This window comes from Protopterus annectens, chromosome 17.part0, assembly GCF_019279795.1.
Source record: "Protopterus annectens isolate FY-2018-M chromosome 17.part0, PAN1.0, whole genome shotgun sequence".
NCBI classification, from domain to species: domain Eukaryota; kingdom Metazoa; phylum Chordata; order Ceratodontiformes; family Protopteridae; genus Protopterus; species Protopterus annectens.
Genome location: NC_056751.1, coordinates 586,327,271 through 586,345,611, shown reverse-complemented (window position 1 = coordinate 586,345,611; position 18,341 = coordinate 586,327,271). Strand labels below are relative to the sequence as shown.

At 43.9% G+C, this 18,341-nt stretch overlaps 1 protein-coding gene across 1 annotated transcript in view; it reads right to left on the bottom strand.

The window, feature by feature from the left end:
- The window catches only part of PPP1R12C (protein phosphatase 1 regulatory subunit 12C), a gene marked incomplete in the record, with an annotated part of 1,670,410 nt that overhangs the window by 209,455 nt on the left and 1,442,614 nt on the right, over positions 1-18,341 (bottom strand). The window contains 1 exon segment of the mRNA XM_044059211.1: positions 16,806-16,856. Within this exon segment, the coding sequence (XP_043915146.1) occupies positions 16,806-16,856 (51 nt within the window).

Here is an 18,341-nt window from a genome sequence, read left to right as displayed (position 1 = left end):
GAAGCAGCAGCTCTAGATGATGTCTGAATAGCATCACAGCTGCACTTAATGCAATGTCTAGCTACTTCTGAAGAAGCCAAAAGAGACATAAAAAGAAGTTGTCTTGCCATAAAGTTCCATCTGTGTTGCTGATCTTTGTTCATTCATTACTGATGGGTTATCGGTTCCATCCTTGGAACCGAGCTGGCCAATATCAAGCTCGTGTCAGCCAAAATCTCTCGAGCCAAGTTCCTACCCAGAATGCTCTGCTCCGTTACCTCAAATCGAGTTTGCAAGTTGATAGATAAAAGTAGAAGCTACTTCTGGTCATAACAGACCCACAAGAAAGGAGTACATGAGATCAATCAAGAACTCCCGTTTGGGGGTCGGGGGGTGGGAAGTAATGAATGAACGAAGAACACCACCACAGATGGAACGTTATGGTAAGACATAACTTCTTTATTTGATGATGTTAATCTTTGTTCATTCCTTACTGATGGGACAGAGTCCAAAGCTACCTGTATTCCTGGGTGGCTCTCACGGCAGGACATTCCTGAGCACCATGGAGCTAAAGGAAGCTCTACCTCTGGAGGCAACTCCAATTTGTAATGAAGAATAAAGGTATGAGGTTTGGCCCAAGTTGCAGCTGCGCAAATATCATTGAGCACAGAAAGCTGCTGAAGTTGCCACAGATCTTGTAGAACGTTTTTTGACTCCATGAGGCAATGTGAGATTGTTTTGTTGCAGATAAAGGTTATACAATTTCTCAACCATGAAGCCAATGTAACTTTTGATACAGGATGACCCCATCTAGGTCCAGAAAAAGCCAGAAAGCAGTTGGTTTGATTTGCGAGTAGTTTGTTCTGTCCAGATAAAATTGTAATTGCCTATGAACATCCAAGAAGTGCAGGCAATACTCTCCATCATTAGAATAGTTAGGAAAGAACACTGGAAGGTCAAATAGACTGATTGATAGATCGCTCTGACACCACTTTTGGTAAAAAGGTAAAATTAATTCTCAGTGATACCCTATTCTTATGGAAGATGGGGAGTTTTGATGCATAAGGCCTGGAGTTCTGACAATCGCCTGGCCGATGTGATTGCAATCAAAAACTAAGTTTTCCCAGAGAGATATTCTACATCACATGAAGACGCAGGTTCAAAGAGGGGAGCTGTTAGAGCTTGCAGAACCAAAGCCAAATCCCAAGGTTATATGGGTTCTCTAAAGGGAGGTTTTTGGTAGATAACCCCTTTCAAGAAAGTCTTACAGAGTCTGTGTGACATAAGTGAAGAATCTTGAAAACCAATATGAAAATTTGAGATGGCAGCTAAATGTACACGAATAGAAGAGGCAATACCACCAAGACTGACACTGACAAGGGGTCTAATTGTTTACTTGCTGCCCATAGAGAGAATCTTTTCCATTTGTTAAGATAGATTAGTCTGGTGGATGATTTATGAGATGCAATAAGAATATTGCGTACAGGGGACGAAAGGTTTTCATGCCTGGCAATTACTGGAAGTGGAGAAACCAAGCTGTCAGTTTCAGGGTTGTTAGATTGGGGTGAATCAGACCCTGCGGATGGGAGATCAACGTTAGGGATGGATTGAGGATCCATGACTGATTTAGCAGATGAGGCCAGAGGAAGCTAAACCAGACTTGTCAAGGCCAATATGGAGCAACGGGGATCACTTTGCTCTTCAACTGTTGTGCTTTCTTTGGAAATTGGGAGATGAGGGGGAGAGGAGGAGGAGGATAAGCATAAAGCAGACCAGAGGGCCAAACGTGGAATAAAGTGTCCCTTGGTGACTGTCCCAGAGGGGGGATCAGGGCAAAGTAGTTGCTACACTTGTAGTTGGTTGGGGAGGCAAATAGGTCGCAGCAAGGCTGGCCCCAGCAGCTGAAGATTTTTGCTGCTATCAGAGGATTGAGAAACCACTCGTGAAGCTGTAGAATGCACCTGTTCAATTTGTCCGCTATCACGTTGGAGCTCCCAGGAATGTGCGTTGCAATCAGAAAGCGGTTGTGAGCCATCGCCCATTGCCATATTCTCAAGGCCTCTCGGCATAACAGGTAAGATCTGGTGCCCCCTTGTTTGTTGATGTACCAGACCACTGACATGTTGTCTGATTGGATCGCAATAGTCTCTGAAGGAAGGATGGAGTGAAATGCTTGCAACCTAGAAGCACCGCCCTCAGTTCCAGGAAACTGATATGCAAAAGGGCCTCTTGTCTCCGACCAGGTGCCTTGGAACGAGTTTCCCTGACATAGCCCTCCCCACCCCATTAGGGAGGCATCCGTGGTCATCGTGGCTATCGGTTGATTGGGGTTGAAAGGGAGAGACCATTGTTGGGGATTTCGAGACATCCACCAGAGTAAATCTTGCTTGCATCTCTGAGTTACACTTATCTGAAAAGACAAAGGATGTTGTAGAGGGTACCACTGAGTGAGAAGTAGCCACTGAAGAAGCCTCATGTGGAATCTGGCTAGAGGAACAATGGTAATCAAGGCGGACATTGACCCCAATAGTTGGAGTACAGATCGAGCTGGGGATTTGTGGAGACAGAGCAGCGGTTGAACTTTTTGTCTTATTCTCTGCAGTCTGTGTTCTGGAAGAGATGCTGTGCAATTTCTCGTGTCCAACAGTACCACTATAAATTCCAAAGATTGAGTTGGGGTTGTGTTGGACTTCTCCCAGTTTACCGTGATTCGCAGGCTTCGAGCTGTTAAGAGTGTATACTTCAGGGCTTCTTCCAGTAGATGCTTGGGGCAGTGAGGAGTCAGTCATCTAGATATGGAAACACCTCGAATCCTTGAAGTTGCAAGTGAGCGATAACCACTGCCATGCATTTTGTGAGCACTCTGGGGGCTGTAGAGAGACCGAAGGGCAGAGCTCGAAACTGGTAGTGACTGGCTCCTATACGGAAGCGGAGGGATCTTTTTGAGCATTTGTCCATTTTTATGTGGTAATACACATCTTGAAGTTCTAAAGAGCACATCCAATCGTCTTCTTCCACAAGAGGAAGGACAGACTGAACTGTGACCATCTGGAATTTCTCTGTTTTTACAAATTTGTTTAGTGCACTGAGATCCAAAATTGGTCTCCAGTTCCCTGTCTTTTTTGGCACTAAAAAGAACCTTGAGTAAAAACCGGATCCTATCTGGTCTGGGGGGACCATCTGGAGGACTCTTTTTTGTAGCAGCTTTTGGATTTCATGTGCTGCTGTTTCCCTTTGACTGGGTGGAACGTCGGATAATATTCTTGATGAGGCTGGGCAAAGATGAAAGGAGATGAGATAGCCTCCGGATATAATCTGTTGTACTCAAGAGTCTGTTATCTTTTGCCAGACAGCGGGGTACAAGGAGAAACGACCCCCGACTGATTCCAGAGGTGAGCAATTGGGCAGTGCTTTAGGAGCACTGATAGGGTTGGCCAGAGAAAGAATCTCTGGTACCCTGATTTTGCAGACCTCCTCTTCCCCGAAAGGGGCGTCTTCCATTGGAGTTTCCCCCTCTGCTTCTAGCAGAAAAATTGGCACGTGCATCCTGGAAAGAACCCTGTGATTTCTTATGGAAGATCTTTCTGCTCCTCTGATCTCTGGAGTAGAATTGCTGAGGACTGGATTGTCTGACACCAACGGCAGACAGGGTCTTGACATCTTGTTCGCACCTTGCCAGCATATCCTTGACTTTAGGGACAAACAAAGAAGTGGCCTCTATGGGGGCATTCATGAAGGAAGCCTTAAAGGAGTTCGTAAAGGCGCATCCAAGCATGTCTGGCGACTCTACCTGCACCTGCCGCTCTAGCCGCCCCTTCTGTTGTGTGAGAAATAAGATGCACAGAAGAGCTGGAAATGGACTCTAGGGTGGCCATCTGAGAAACCACATTATCATGGACTTCGTCAGAAACAGCTCCTGCCAAGGTTTCAGAGAGCTGGTTGTCAAGATCTCGCTGAAGCCTGGTAAAATGTGCCAAATAATTCAAAGACCTTACAGCGAAGGTCGATGAAGCAAATACACACTTCCCTAATCTGTCAATTGCCCGAGACTCCTTGTTGGGCGGATTGTCAGTTAGGCTCTTCTGCCAAATCCTTCTTAGTAGCAGCTGCCACCACCATAGCATCTACTGAAGACCTCGTGACCAATGGCGGTGCTCAGCTGGGGGCGATAATATTTTATCTGGTCTCTTAGGTATTGCTCCCGTGGTGTCAGGAGCCTTCCATGCGAGCTGCAAGATAAGCAGGATATGATCGGCAGGCGGGGTGACCCTGGAGGTAGGGGGCTGGGCACGAAAAGCCCGCAGGAATAAGGATTCCTCAGAGGAAGGATTAGAGGGCTTCCAGTCACCCTTCTCTCTAAGGATCTCGAGGATGTCACCAAAGGACACCTCATCAGAGGGTGACCGTGGAGACCCTTCCTCATCATCAAAATCCGTATCTTCTGTCAATGACTCCTCAGTGGAGTCCACGTGTTTCCTCTTACATGATGTTTTGCGGGGTACTTCCTCATTGGGAGGTTCTGGGGAAGACTGCAAAGGGGGGGGTCTCCTGAGGAGGAGAAACCAGAGGCTCTTGTGCCCGGTAGTTGAAGCTTGTGGCAGTTGCAGCACAGAGGGGGGTAGAGGACTCCGACAAGTGAGCTTTGCCAGCGGAGGCAAGTGCCCTCTCCATGGCCTGGAAGGCTGGCCTGCCCAAGGAGGGATGGGAACCCGGAACAGAGCACGATAACCTCGGAACCGGGGTCACACCTCACCCCCATGAGCCCACCCCCAAGACCAGGAGTCTCAAGAGGACTGTGAACCATAAGAGAGAGCATCCCTGGAAGGTACCATAGGAAAAAATTGGCATAGAGCCAGGTATGCAGTCCCCAACGTCACATCCACTGGCCTGAGAACAGCCCGATGCCCAGTACACTGGGGCCACAAGGACAACTCTGGTTCCAACGTGAGATCCCACTACTGGAGTCGGAGGGAGGGAAGCTGTTGGAGTAATAGGCTTCGAGACTTGAGTGGAAGTCGAAGGAGGAGTACATGTTGGGAGTTTAAGGCAATATACGCTCACCTGAATGAGGGAACGTGGACTTCGAAGGTTGAGAGAGACCTCTGGCCAGAAGTAACTGGTCAACAAGCAGCAACACATCCTGCTCAGAAAGACTCTTGGTTGACCTCATGGAGAAAGCGGATGGTGATTCTGGCCTTTCTATGGAAGGACTATACCGACTGCTAGCAAAAGGATCCAGTGCTACACCTAAAGAAATCCCAATCCCTCCGAGCTACATGCTCTAGGCACCTCAACCTTGTCACCACAATAAACAGGACATGCTACAGGGATAGATTCCTGTCCCAGAGACTTCCCATACTCTGGAACAGGCTACCCATCTATGTCAAGCAAAGCTCTTCATCAGCACTCTTCAAGAAAAATCTTGATGAGTGGATGGGAAATAGGAAATACACCCCAGGGATCACTTCTGTGTCTCGGCTCGACAGTGGCACAGGAAAATAACTTTCTTGTGTGGTGTAAGCCAGGGAACCTTGCTGGCGAGGCTTACGTAGGCCCTTGGGCCGATAGCCTAGTACCAACCTATGAACCTATGAAGGGGAATATTTGGTCCTTGCTAATTCAATAGGTGCAGGGCTTGGAGCCGAAGAAGTCTGCACCAAAGAAACTGGTGTGGAAAGGTCTGCGCCGAAGATGTCAGTGCCATAGTAATTGAAGGAGTCTGCATCATAAAGGCAAAGGTCTGCCCCGAAGGGTACGGTGCCGTAGTGGAAAGTGTCTATTGGCAATAAGGACGGTGCCAAGAAGGACTGCACTGAAGCACATGTCGGTGCCAAAAATGTCTGCGCCGTGGAGTACAGAAGAGTTAAACATGTTGCCGAAGGTGACTGCACCAATGGCGCCAAAGGGGACTGAACCCGTACTGACAGTGCCATTAGGGGTTGCGACAGAACTGTTGACCCATAGTCGTCTGCACCGGGAACTCCTGTGCCGGTATCGATAACGGAAACATGGCTGTAGTCAAAATCATTTGGGGCGGTGCCGAACCTGGAGCTGACAGGGTCACAGGGGGCAGCGCCGGAGTAGTAATCAATTTCACCTTCTTGTGAGTAGACTCCCTACGATCTCCAGAGGGAGAAGAAGGGAGCGACTTTGATGAAGAAGAGGAAGAACACCTCTTGCGGGATTTAACAGGAAGGGGTGTGCCCTCCAACTCAGAAATAGCCTCAGAGAAAGGAGACTTGAGGATACCTTTCAAAATTAACTTATTCCTCCTCTCACAGAGTCCTGGTAGAGAAATATTTACAAATCCCACACGGAGGACCCACAGTCAAGTGGGAGACATTAAGACAGTAGACACAAGTCATGGCCATCGGAAAGCAGTAACTTACGGCTGCAATCCTTGCACTGCCTGAAATCAACGGTACTTTTCTTATCCGACATTGTGGAGAAGCACAGTAACAAAAGGAAAAATAATGGCTACCCAAGAAAAAGGTAAAAAGAGAAAAAGAAGGATGACCAACAATGTTGTTGTTGTTCTTCTTTCGGCTTTTCCCGGTTAGGGGTAGCCACAGTGAAACACCAGTCTGCTAATGATTGGCAGCAGATTTTTAGGGTGACAAGGTGCCAGCTTGACGCCCAACCTTCACTGAAGGCATGCCCATTCTGCACATGTCTTTCGAATGCCACTCAACCACGGGAAGGACATGCAGACTCCACACACAAGGCGATGGTAATGGAGAATTACCACAAGAAAAGAGGGTAATAAAAGGAAAAGACTAAAGGGAGAGAGACTAAAGTGTGCGATAGGGTAGGAAAATATTAGAATAAACTTTTGAGAAAAATTTAGAGTAATATATAAACTTTCAAAAAATTATACACTTAGCTGAGAGAGTGGCTTGACACGGCTGTACAGCAATGCGGCAAACGAGATCTGAGGTAACAGGGAGCAGAGCATTCTGGGTAGGACCTTGGCTCGAGAGTTTTTGGCTGACACGAGCTTGATATTGTCAGGCTCAGTCCAGAGGACGGAAAACAATAACCCATCAGTAAGGAATGAACGAAGATTAACATCAGATCCTGTGTTTTAATTTCAGAGTCTGGTAGATGAGCCAGAGCTTGGGGAAGCAGAGCCAAAGAATACCTGGCCATATGAATTTGGTGGCCTCTTGGGGGTAGGTGCCTGAGAGTCTGGAGTCTTAGAGGAGGAGGAGAAGGAAAAAGCATCCATGAAAGCTAAGAGGACTGGAGGCACTACAGATGGAACGGGAACCTCCATTTGCAACAAGTCATACCACCTTTTTGTTCATCAGAAATCTGGGAACAATTCCATTTGAAGAATTCCCTCATTTTGTTGATGGTTTCACTAAAGGAAATCTCTTCCACAGGGGAATCCCCCCATCAGATTCCTCCTCTGGAGAAGCAATTTCTAGAGGGGGGATATAATCTGAGTGGAATATGCTAGGGAATCTTCAACAGAAGAACAGTCATCAGCGTCTGTGGAAGAAAACCCGTGTGACAACTCTTTGAACAGGGGAGGAAGCAAAGGAAGGAACAGCGATAGCAGAGGAAGGCTTCAGAGCCATCAAAGCCTTGATAAGACCCTGGGAGAAAGCATCCCAGTCAGACTGAGGAGCTGAGGGAAAGTACAGTTGTGTACCTACCATAAATGTAGATGTTCGAGTGTATTCACTGTTGCAGTCATTACACTTGGGTTATCCTGCTGGCAGGCTACCCGCAGTCGGCCAGAGTTCCAAAGTCTAGGTCCGGTGTCGGTTGCTGTCGCCTCTTCCCTGACGTCAGTGCGCCAGGGGTATAAAAGATGCAACCGATGCCATTTTCTTCAGTTTTTCTTGCCCCAGATGTCAGGTGCCCCCAAATAGGAAGGCTGTAAAAAAGTATGCCAAAAAGCATGCATGTACTAAAATAAACATTTCCTTCATCTACAATCAAATACACCACATAGGTTGTGTAGAGTTCAGAAGTACAGAAAAGTCCCAGCAATTAAAAGGGGGATGGTGGATGGGTAACCTGGACTGCAGCAGTGAATACACTCAAACATCTACATTTATGGTAGGTACACAACTGTACTATGTTCATCGTGTTTCAATGTTGCAGTCATTACACTTGGGTTGAATCCCAAAGCTGATGTTGGGTGGCTGGGCCTAAATAGGGTTAGGAGAGGCTACCAGGCCCTGCAGAACTGCAGTGACAAACCCTGCTCTGGATTTAGAGTACAGAGGTAAGTGGTAGTGCTTGGTAAAAGTGTTCACTGAAGTCCAGGTTGCAGCTTCTAAAATGTCTTTGATTGGTACTCCTCTGAGAAAGGCTGCTGCTCTGGTAGAATGTGGCCTAATGCCCTTAGGCACTGTTTTGCCATGTTGTGCATAACAGAAGCGAATGCAGTGTCCTATCCATTTTGAAATTGTCTGCTTTGAGATAGGCTTTCCTTGTGATCCTGCAGCATAAGCTACAAACAGTTGCTCAGTTTTCCAGAAAGCTTTTGTTTTGTCCAAGTAGAATCGTAGCTGTCTGTGTATGTCAAAAGCATGCAGAAGTCTCTCCCCTTTATTCTGGGGATTTGGATAGAAAGTTGGCAAATGACTGGTTTGGTTAAGAGCCACAATGGAAACCACCTTTGGCATAAATGTTGGGTTTGTCCTTAGACAGACACTGTCCTGGTGAAAAATGATGAAAGGTTCCACTGCCATTAATGCCTGTAACTCTGAGACTCTTCTTGCTGAAGTTATTGCTAAGAGCAGAGCAGTTTTCCATGATAAGAATTTTATATCAGCTGTGCTGGCTGGCTCAAAAGGAGGCAGTGTGAGCTTTTCTAAAATAAAAATTGAGGTCCCAAGTAGGTATTGGTGCTCTCCTTGGGGGTCTTATGTCTTTTGCCCCTCTGAGGCACTGCCTTAGTATTGGATGTGAAAAAATAGGAGGTTCCGTATTGTAATGAGCTGAAATGGCAGAGGCATGGATCTTAATAGATGAGAAGGACAGGCCTTTGTCCAGCATCTCAGTTAGGTATTGTAAAATCTGAGGTATATTTGGAACAAGTGGTTCGAGTCCTTGTGCCTTGTTACAAGCACAGAATCTCTTCCATTTTTCTGCATAAAATTTCCTAGTGCTGGGCCTCCTGGCTTCTAAAATGACATCCATAACAGCTTTAGAGAGAGCTGTGGTCTGAGTGGCTATATTATCTGCCATGCAGCCAGATTTAAGGTTCTGAGTTGACTGTGCAGAATCTGATTGTTTTGTTGAGTCAGAAGATGAGGAATTTGAGGTAAAGGTCAGGCAGGGCCTTGAGACAAGCTCTTTAAGATTGGGTACCAGTGCTGGTGTGGCCAGTCTGGGGCAATCAGGATCATTTTTGGCCTCTCTTGTCTGACTTTTAGGAGCACGTTGGGAAGAAGAGGCAGTGGAGGGAAGGCATAAACTGTCAGGGTATTCCAGCTGAATGACAGAGCATCCACTTTCTATGCTTGTGAGTGATAAGTTCTTGTGCAGAATTTCTGTAGTTGGCAGTTGTGAGGGAGGCAAAAAGATCTATGTCTGGGCGTCCCCATTTCCTTGTTATCATGCTGAAGACCTGAAGATTTAGTTTCCATTCATGAGGATCCATGAGACTTCTGCTTAGTTCGTCTGCCAGTGTATTTTTCGTTCCTGGCAGGAATTGTGCCTGCAGATGTACTTGATAGGTCAATGCTGTGTTCCACAAAGTCATGGTTTGCCTGCACAGGGGGTAGGAATGCGTGCCTCCTTGCTTGTTTATGTACCACATTACTGTGGTATTGTCCATCTTTAGTAATAGTTGTCCTGGATGAAGTAGGTCCTTGAAAGCAGTCAGGGCATTCTGTACAGCTAGCATCTCTTTTTGATTGATGTGAAGATGCATTTGTTCCTTGGGCCACGTGCCCTGAATACATTTTCCTGCCATGTGTGCCCCCCCCAGGCATAATCTGATGCATCTGTTGTTGTTGTCTGCCTGGCTGTGGGTAAGGTGAAAGGCTGTCCCTTGTTGTGGTGACAGGCCTGGGACCACCATCAAAGCTCCTGTTGTAGGCAGGGAATTAAAGTAATTATTGTTTCCAGGCTATGGCAATCGAGTCCAAACACTTTTTAGGTACCATTGTAGTTTCCTCATATGCAGTCTTGCATATGGAATTAGTAGAATGCAGGATGCACCATGAAGCCCAGGGCCTGCAGAGTTTTTCTTGCAGGGAGCTGGGTCTTTGTTGCCATCATATGAAAGTAATCAGTCAGTTGCCTTTGCTTGTCTGGCATGAGATAAGCCATCTGGGTAGTTGTATTTAAGCTTCCACCCAGGAATATTATCTCTTGAGAGGGCACTAGTTTTGATTTATTTTCGTTTACTGTGTACCCTAGGCAAATTAGTAATATTTTTACAAACGCCAGATGTTTTAGAAGAATGTCCTTGCTCTCTGCTTGAATAAGGCAGTCGTCCAAGTAGGGATATATTTGTATTCATCTTTGTCTGCAAAATGCAATTACTGGTGCCAGGCATTTTGTGAAGACCCTGGGCACAGTAGATAAGCCAAACGTCAGTGAAGAGAATTGGTAATGTATTGAGCCAGCTATGAATCTGCGGTATCTTCTGCAAGATTGTCTGATTGGGACATGCAGGTATGCCTCCATGAGGTCCAAAGTAACTAGCCAAGCCTTCTTGCCCAGCATGGGTAGAAGTTGCTGCAGTGTTAACATTTTGAATTTTGGAACATCCAGGAAAGTATTTAGGATTGACAGTTCCAGTATTGGTCTCCAGGCTTTGTCCTTTCTGGGTACTAGGAAAAGTCTAGAGTAAAATCCTTGTCCCTGTTCTTGCTGTGGTATTCTTTGAATAGCTCCCATGTCCATGAGAGGAGCAATTTGTTTTTGTGCCTCTGCCCATTGGTTTTGTGGCAGGTCCAGCATACCTTTTGATTTTAGAAGGGTGTGAAAGTGGAACCTGTAACCGTGAGAAACAATATTCAGTACTCATTTGTCCTTGGTGAATATGTGCCAATTTTGTGAGAAAAGTGCTAGCTTTCCCCCTAGGGGTGCTGCCAAAAGGTAAGTGCTTGGCATTTGTACAGGGAAATCATTGGGACTGTTTCCTATAAGGTTGTGATTTGTCTTCTCCTCCTTTGGGGGCTGAAGCACCCCATTGTTTAGGTCTGTAGGAGCCTTGGGGCTGAGATCTGCCTCTTGGGCATCTGTATCTGCCTCTTTGTGGCTTGTCTGACACCGGAAAGGACCAATTTTCTGAAGGCCAGTTTCTGCTAAACCTAGGTGGTTGAACCTGTAAGAAATGCTTTACTGTCTGCATTGATTTTGCTTTATCCTCCATTTTCTTTAACACCTCTTCTGCCTTAACACCAAACAAAGTATCATGCTGTAGTGGAGCATCCAATAATTTTACTTTAACATGTTCAGGTAAACTTTGTTCTTTCAACCAAGCATGCCTTCGAATGACAGAGCCTGTAACTGCGGCTCTAAAAGAAGCCTCTAGTGAATCAAAACAACATTGCAGAGTATGCTTTCCCACTTGTTCAGCTGCATGCAATAAATCCTGCATTTCCTTACTGTCAGGATTTTCTGAGTTTGTAAGCGTTTTCTGTTTTAACAAAGACATGAGGTACTGTTAGTATTTAAGCATGTGAAACTGGCAGTTTAAAGCTAAAGTAGCAGAAGTGTAAACTCCCCCCCCCCCCCCCCATCTATCCAGAGCTCTAGAATCCCTATCAGAGGGGACAGGGTTTTTAGCAGTGGAAGCCTTAACCCTTTTGGGACCCTGAGAAATTGTTTCTGGGTCAGCAGCAGGGTTTTTATAAAGAAATTTATGAGAGTCAGGGACCCTGTAGTACCGGTCTGGCTTGACTGGAGCAGGGGGTAAAGAATCAGGAGACCGACTGGATTCAGAGAAAACATCAACAACAATATAAAGCACAGGAGGAATAGCCAGGGGCCTGTGCTGAGGCAATAAAAGAAAGTATCTGAGCCTTTTCTTGGATTCTGAATAATCCTGTCTCTCCCAATGGAAATGCTCCCTCATGGTGTGCAGGGTTCCCCCAAAAGAATAATCCTCAGGTGGAGAGGCTGAAGGTATAGATTCTTCTGCATCAGAGTCCTCATAAGGAGGGAGAGAATATCCCTGATCTGAAGAGGAATCAGAGGAAATAGAAACCTGGTCAGAGGAATCATAGTCAGTGTCTTGCCTAGGCCTTTTATCAGGAGGTGGATGGGAACCCCTGATCAAGGTAATTAAGTCTTCGGACATTTTAAGCATCTGTTTCTTTGGCATGGATGATTGTCCAGGAGAATTCTGTACTTGCTTCCTGGCCTTTAATGTTTTTTTTGACTTTGTCTTGGCTGCTGCAGTGGACTTAACAGTAAGCTGTGAAGGTCTGAAAACACCCTCAGGAGCCGATGCCTGCTCAATGGCTCCAGACCCATCTGAGGGAATGGTTTCCGCAGGCCCAATACCTTCAGTTTCCAGAGGCCTAGGTGTCTCCACGTGGGAGTCGGATACGGCCTGTGGCTCTGAGGTAGCGGGTGTCAGGGGCTGCAAAAGCGCCTCACTGAGAACCGGCGAACCGACTGGCCTAGAAGAGGCTTCGTCGTCGGTTTTGGACCTCGGATGCCTGTCCTTGTCTTTGCGTTTTTTATGAATTCCGGTCGTCGGTTGTTCCGACGGCATAATGTAGTTAAATCTTCGGCCAAAGTAATGTAAAGCAAAATCAAACCGACACTTAATAGTGCGTTTGTTGAATCTAGCACAAAACCGACAATTAGCAACGTCAAGGTCAGGGCCTAGGCAAGGAATACAGTAAGAGTGAAAGTCCTTATGAGGTATTTGCTTCCCACAAGAAATACAATTGTTAGCTTTTACTGACATCGGTCTGAAGCAAGAAAAAGTTTCCCCAACAGGGTACTTAGCTTTACTGAAGACTTAGGTTCTGAAACTCGGTTTCGAAAATCTCAGGAGTCGGCCGACCGGCACTTGCGAACTGCTTTTGCGAACTGCTTTTGCTTCGGGCACCGCGCAGCAAGAAAGACTGAAGAAAATGGCGTTGGTTGCATCTTTTACACCCCTGGCGCACTGACGTCAGGGAAGAGGTGACAGCAACCGACGATGGACCTAGACTTTGGAACTCTGGCCGACTGCGGGTAGCCTGCAAGCAGGATAACCCAAGTGTAATGACTGCAACAGTGAAACACAATGAACATCATGAGAAGGTCTCATTTTTTGTTTTTTCTTTAAATGGATTTCAGCATGAGAAGAGGAGGAACCAGATGTAGGATTACGTCCAGAGTAGTCTGAGATAGATCCCTAGCCATAGTAGTAGGAACCTCCATTCCACCCAAAATGGACATCTGCATTGCCTCTGAGGACATGCCGAGGTCAGTTTCTTTAGCAGCTTCCAATGAGGTACCTGCCGAGGAAGCAGACCCAACCACCAAACATACCACAGTGTCTTCACTGATCTCATGGAATCCATCTGAGGTTCGAGGCACAGCTGAAGAAGACTCAGGTCTTGGTTTGCCAACCCTCCTCTTCAAACGCGACTCAGCTGAAGGACCTCCGGAACTCTCCATAATGTCTATAAGCTAGGTGTTTAAGCCGCTGAGACTCTAGGTAAAGATTTAAAGCCAAACGTCAGACATGCAAGGTCTTGGGCACAAAGGCCTGACAAATGGAACAGGATTGATAGTCGTGCCTAGGCCCTAAACAGAAAAGACAAAGGTTGTGGCTCTCTTTATATGGAATCTGCCTTCCCCACCTAAACTTGCCCTTCCTGGATGACATGAACTAACAAAAAGCTGCAGCAAGGAAATAAATCCTTAATGGGGCACTTATCTGAAGCTGGCAGCAACACATGGAATCAAACTGCAGACACGATGTAGGAGTCAACCTTCTGAATGGTGGCAGAATAGTTCTGAGGATTGTACTTGGTGTCCTTTTATGGCTGACATTGTCAGAACATATGTGCAATGGCTCACATACTTGCAGTAGCTAAACGCTGGTGTATACTGGCCGAAAATCGGATCAATGGGCAGCAGACAACCTCATAGGTTAAGAATACTACAACACTGAATAGGACATTTTAATTTTAGCCTGCTCTCTATTTCTTCTCTCAAATACTCATTCTTCCTCATATACCTCTACAACTCTAGCATTTTTTTTTTTGGTGCTCCTTTTTGTTTTTTCTCATATGCTCACATACATAAAGTTTTGTTGCAAATCACAGATCACTCTTGAATCTAGCACAGTATACTATGATATCTGACAGCAATCTCATCAACTCCATCTTTTTACCTACTACACCCTTATACTATTCCACAAGTACAGGGTGCTGAAATACATAGCTGGGGAAGCACCAGTGCTTCTCCATGTAAGTCATGCTAAAGCATTATTAATTTACAATGTAGAGGATTATGGTCTGAAAAAAATACAGGGTTTGTTTTTTACTCTCTTCATTATACAGGCATGTTCTATTATTATAAATATTTATCGATCCTTGATCAATTACTGAATCTTCCAGAATAAAATATATACTGCTCTTCATCATGCTTGATTACTGGCACATCAGTAAGCCCCATCACTCTGGCAAACTGGCCTACATACTCTCCTAGATCTATGTTCCTCACTCACGTGGGATACAGTGTTCCATTCTCTGGTCCACAACAGCAACCCTTCCTGAAAGGCAATTAACTCTTTCATTTTATCTTTAAATGCCTTCTGGAGTGGTTGATATACTTTCAGCTTTATTAATGTTGGTTAATAAATGCTTTCTGTTAAACTATCTTTTGGACCAATACTACTTACTATTAGATTAACTCTTCCCCTCCAAACTAAGAATCTCCACAAATCCAAACCCATATGTGTTTATAACTAAGCAACTTGCAGGCAACAAAAGTAAAGTTTTTTTATCCCTGGAGCTCCTCTTGGAAACTGTGCATGTTACTGCTTTGCGGCAAATGTTTAGGTCCCATGGCTGCTGTTATATGTGACTAAAGTAATGAAGGCATATTTTCAGTTTTTCCATTAGCAAGCCTTTGCATGACAGTGGATCCCGTTTGCTCTTTTTATTCCCTTGTACGACACGACCTCAGCTACTCCAGCACTGTTTTCCCTTCTACCTGGAGACTACAGTCTTCACAATTAAACTCCTGATTAGCATGTGACAGGGATAAACGTAGCCAATCCTCCCAGACCAAAAAGGCACCAAAAGCCACCCACTGCTTCCAGTCCTTACTCTCTCACTCTCTCTCCCTTCCCTCTTAAATACCACAGTTCTACATACAGACATTCAAGTCTTTCTACCTTTAAATTGCAGCACCCTATCCCTTCCCTTCCTTTCCCCTAGAATTACTATTTTTATCCCGTCCATCACAAAAGTACTGCAAACATGTTTTAAATAGACTCGGATACCAACTCTCAGCCCTCTCAACTGCCAATAGAACTCACTCTCACCTAACAAAAAGTCTCCACTAATCTCAAGTGCACTTGCATGTTTCAGGAACTGATATCAATAAGGATAAAACACAACAACATATTATAACTGGGACTACAAAGACAAAAAAATCAATTAATCACAGACAATATGAAACACAACTGAACATTTGAAATATATTAAAAAAAATAGCAAAACATTACAGGATGGATATCAAGTAATCTGGAAATGAAGAAATGAAAATATAAGTACTCTACATAATAAAATGAATAGCTCTGTTCTAAAATATGAGACTGTCAAAGACTGTATGCCGATATGATCAACAAAATGGTTTAAAAAAGAAATGCCAAGTCACAACATGCTGACTATACTGCAAAACACAAATGTCTGAAAACTCACAAGCATGAAAAATCAAACTAAACATTTACACATGGTAGGGGGACAAGCCCTTCCTCATCCCTGAATTTATATACAACTCCTCCTTGGTCACACATGCACAAACAAGGTACAAATCTCCCAAGACAAAGGAATCACTGGTGGAAGGATTTCCATATGTGCACTGGCACTGACTTCCTCTGGAAAGGAGGCCTCAGCATTTTGTATTTCAGTTTGTTGACAATAGGACTTGAATTTGATTTTGACAACCTAGAGATATTACTCAGCAAAACCACTTAATGCAAAAGCAGGGTCCAAGTTTTTAAATGTCACTTAAAACAGCTTGAAAAAGTCCATGATGACTCAGCAACTGAAGAAAATGGGAACTAATGAAATAGGGTAATCTCTGCAAGACTGACCACAAACTAATGCCCCTAACTCAAAGTGTGAAAAATCCAAGACAAACCACATCACAAACAACAGCTGCTACAAGACAAACACAAACTGAACATCCAAATGTAGGATGTCAATGTCACTGATTTTCCTCAAAATTTTTGCCCCGTCCTTGTAAAACTTGATTTTATTTTTGGTAAATCATTTAGGATTTGTCCGTCAATAATGCCAGCCATTAGTGTGTCACACAAAGTAATATTTTCAAATAGTCTGATTTTGGTCTTTTGTCCCTCCATTACTTTTTGCTTTGTCCAGAGTTCTTGAGCAAAGAAGTTAAAAGCTATGCTCTAGCTAAAGATATATAAATGTCTAAATGTATTAGAAATCCCAAGTAAAAGTGGAAGGGTTCTGACATTGTGAAACCAAAATATGAATTTTGGGAGAAGGATTACTTAACTAGTACCTAGAAAAAGTTGTGGTACGGTCTTGCAGCTGCTCAGGCAAAGTAAACTGCAGTATGTCTAATTCTTTCTGTATTTCTGCATCATTATCACAAATTTGTCAACCTCACCACTGAATTTGAAAAGAAAAAAAAATACTTACAAATCTCTCAAGTTCTAGAAGAGCAGGTCTATCTGCATACCGTTCTTGTCTCTGCGGGGGTAGAACAAGTGTAAGTAAATATTACAAGGGACAGAAAAAAAACATACTTTTGAGCATACTCCTGCCTCTAAGTTCACTATGTCAAAACACACACATATATATTAGCATGTCTAAGCACATAATGTGTATGTATATGTGTATATATATACATATATATATATATATATATATATACATACACACACACATAATGTGTATGTGTGTCTATATATATATATATATATATATATATATATATATATATATATATATATATATATATAGATACACACACACACACACACACACACACACACACACAGTTACATGCTTAGAAACTCAACCAAGCTAAATTGTAACTTGTTTGATTATTGTGCACAACCACTATTTGAATTGCACTGTTCATGTCCCAACTACTTGCTTACTATGGAAATTTAATTTTTTGTAATCTCCTTTTTGTCTTCCCAGACTGAGTCTGTAAATGTGCAGAGAGATCAGTGCTTTGTACCAGCTAAATAAACAAACATGCAAATAACTTTCTTAACACCAGTGACGGCAGCATTTAAACACATTAAGATAATGGTTTTCACTCTTGTTTCAAAGTTTTACTCCAGGATTATAATCAACTTGCAGATGTGCAAAGATCTCACCATATCAGATGACTGAGACCATTTTTATCATTTTGGTAATTTCTGATAGTGTCTGCTCAATCAGTACATATTCCAATAACATGCACAATGCTGTAGAAAGTGTAAATATAACTGCCTCTTAGCCACAGGCCAGAAACAAAATATTAGCCTGATAGTTTAATAATGTAATCTCTCTGTAAAATGCAAACTTCCGTTTCATGCTGCCTTGGGTCTGAACAAGTTTATTTTATCAAAATATACCCTTAGGAAAGCCATGAGTTTGAAATCTATAAATATTTACTAGTAACATGCTACAACATAGCAGAACAGATAAATGTAAGATCTGAAGAATACAGAATCAACTACACACAAAAATCACCCATTTTAACAAGGCAAGCAATATTACAGGGGGAATGAGGCCACAGTTTGTCCTACAGCAATGATCACATTATTCAAACATTTATTGCTAAGGACAGCATGTACACACTCAACTACATTATCTTTATAAGGATTAGTGCTGCTGGAGTCATAAATCTAACTGGAAGTGTATCAAAAGAATGTAATCACAGCTTTCAGCCGCAGCACTTCTGATACCTCTGTTAATGGGCATCCAATGTCTAATGACTAGTGAAAATACAAATGGGTGTCCAGGAGGAAGCCTTATTTAAAATGTGGTAACCAGGTAGGACTGGCCCAACTGACCCTTTTCAGTCACAAACTGGTCCACAGAGGAGCAAAGTACATTAAAGAATAAAAAAAAAATCAACAAAAGTGAAAATACATCATATGGTAACAAAAACGCATATCAAAAGTAAATACACGTGGAAAAGGTATAGCAAGGAACAATATTTATAATGTTTTAAGCAGC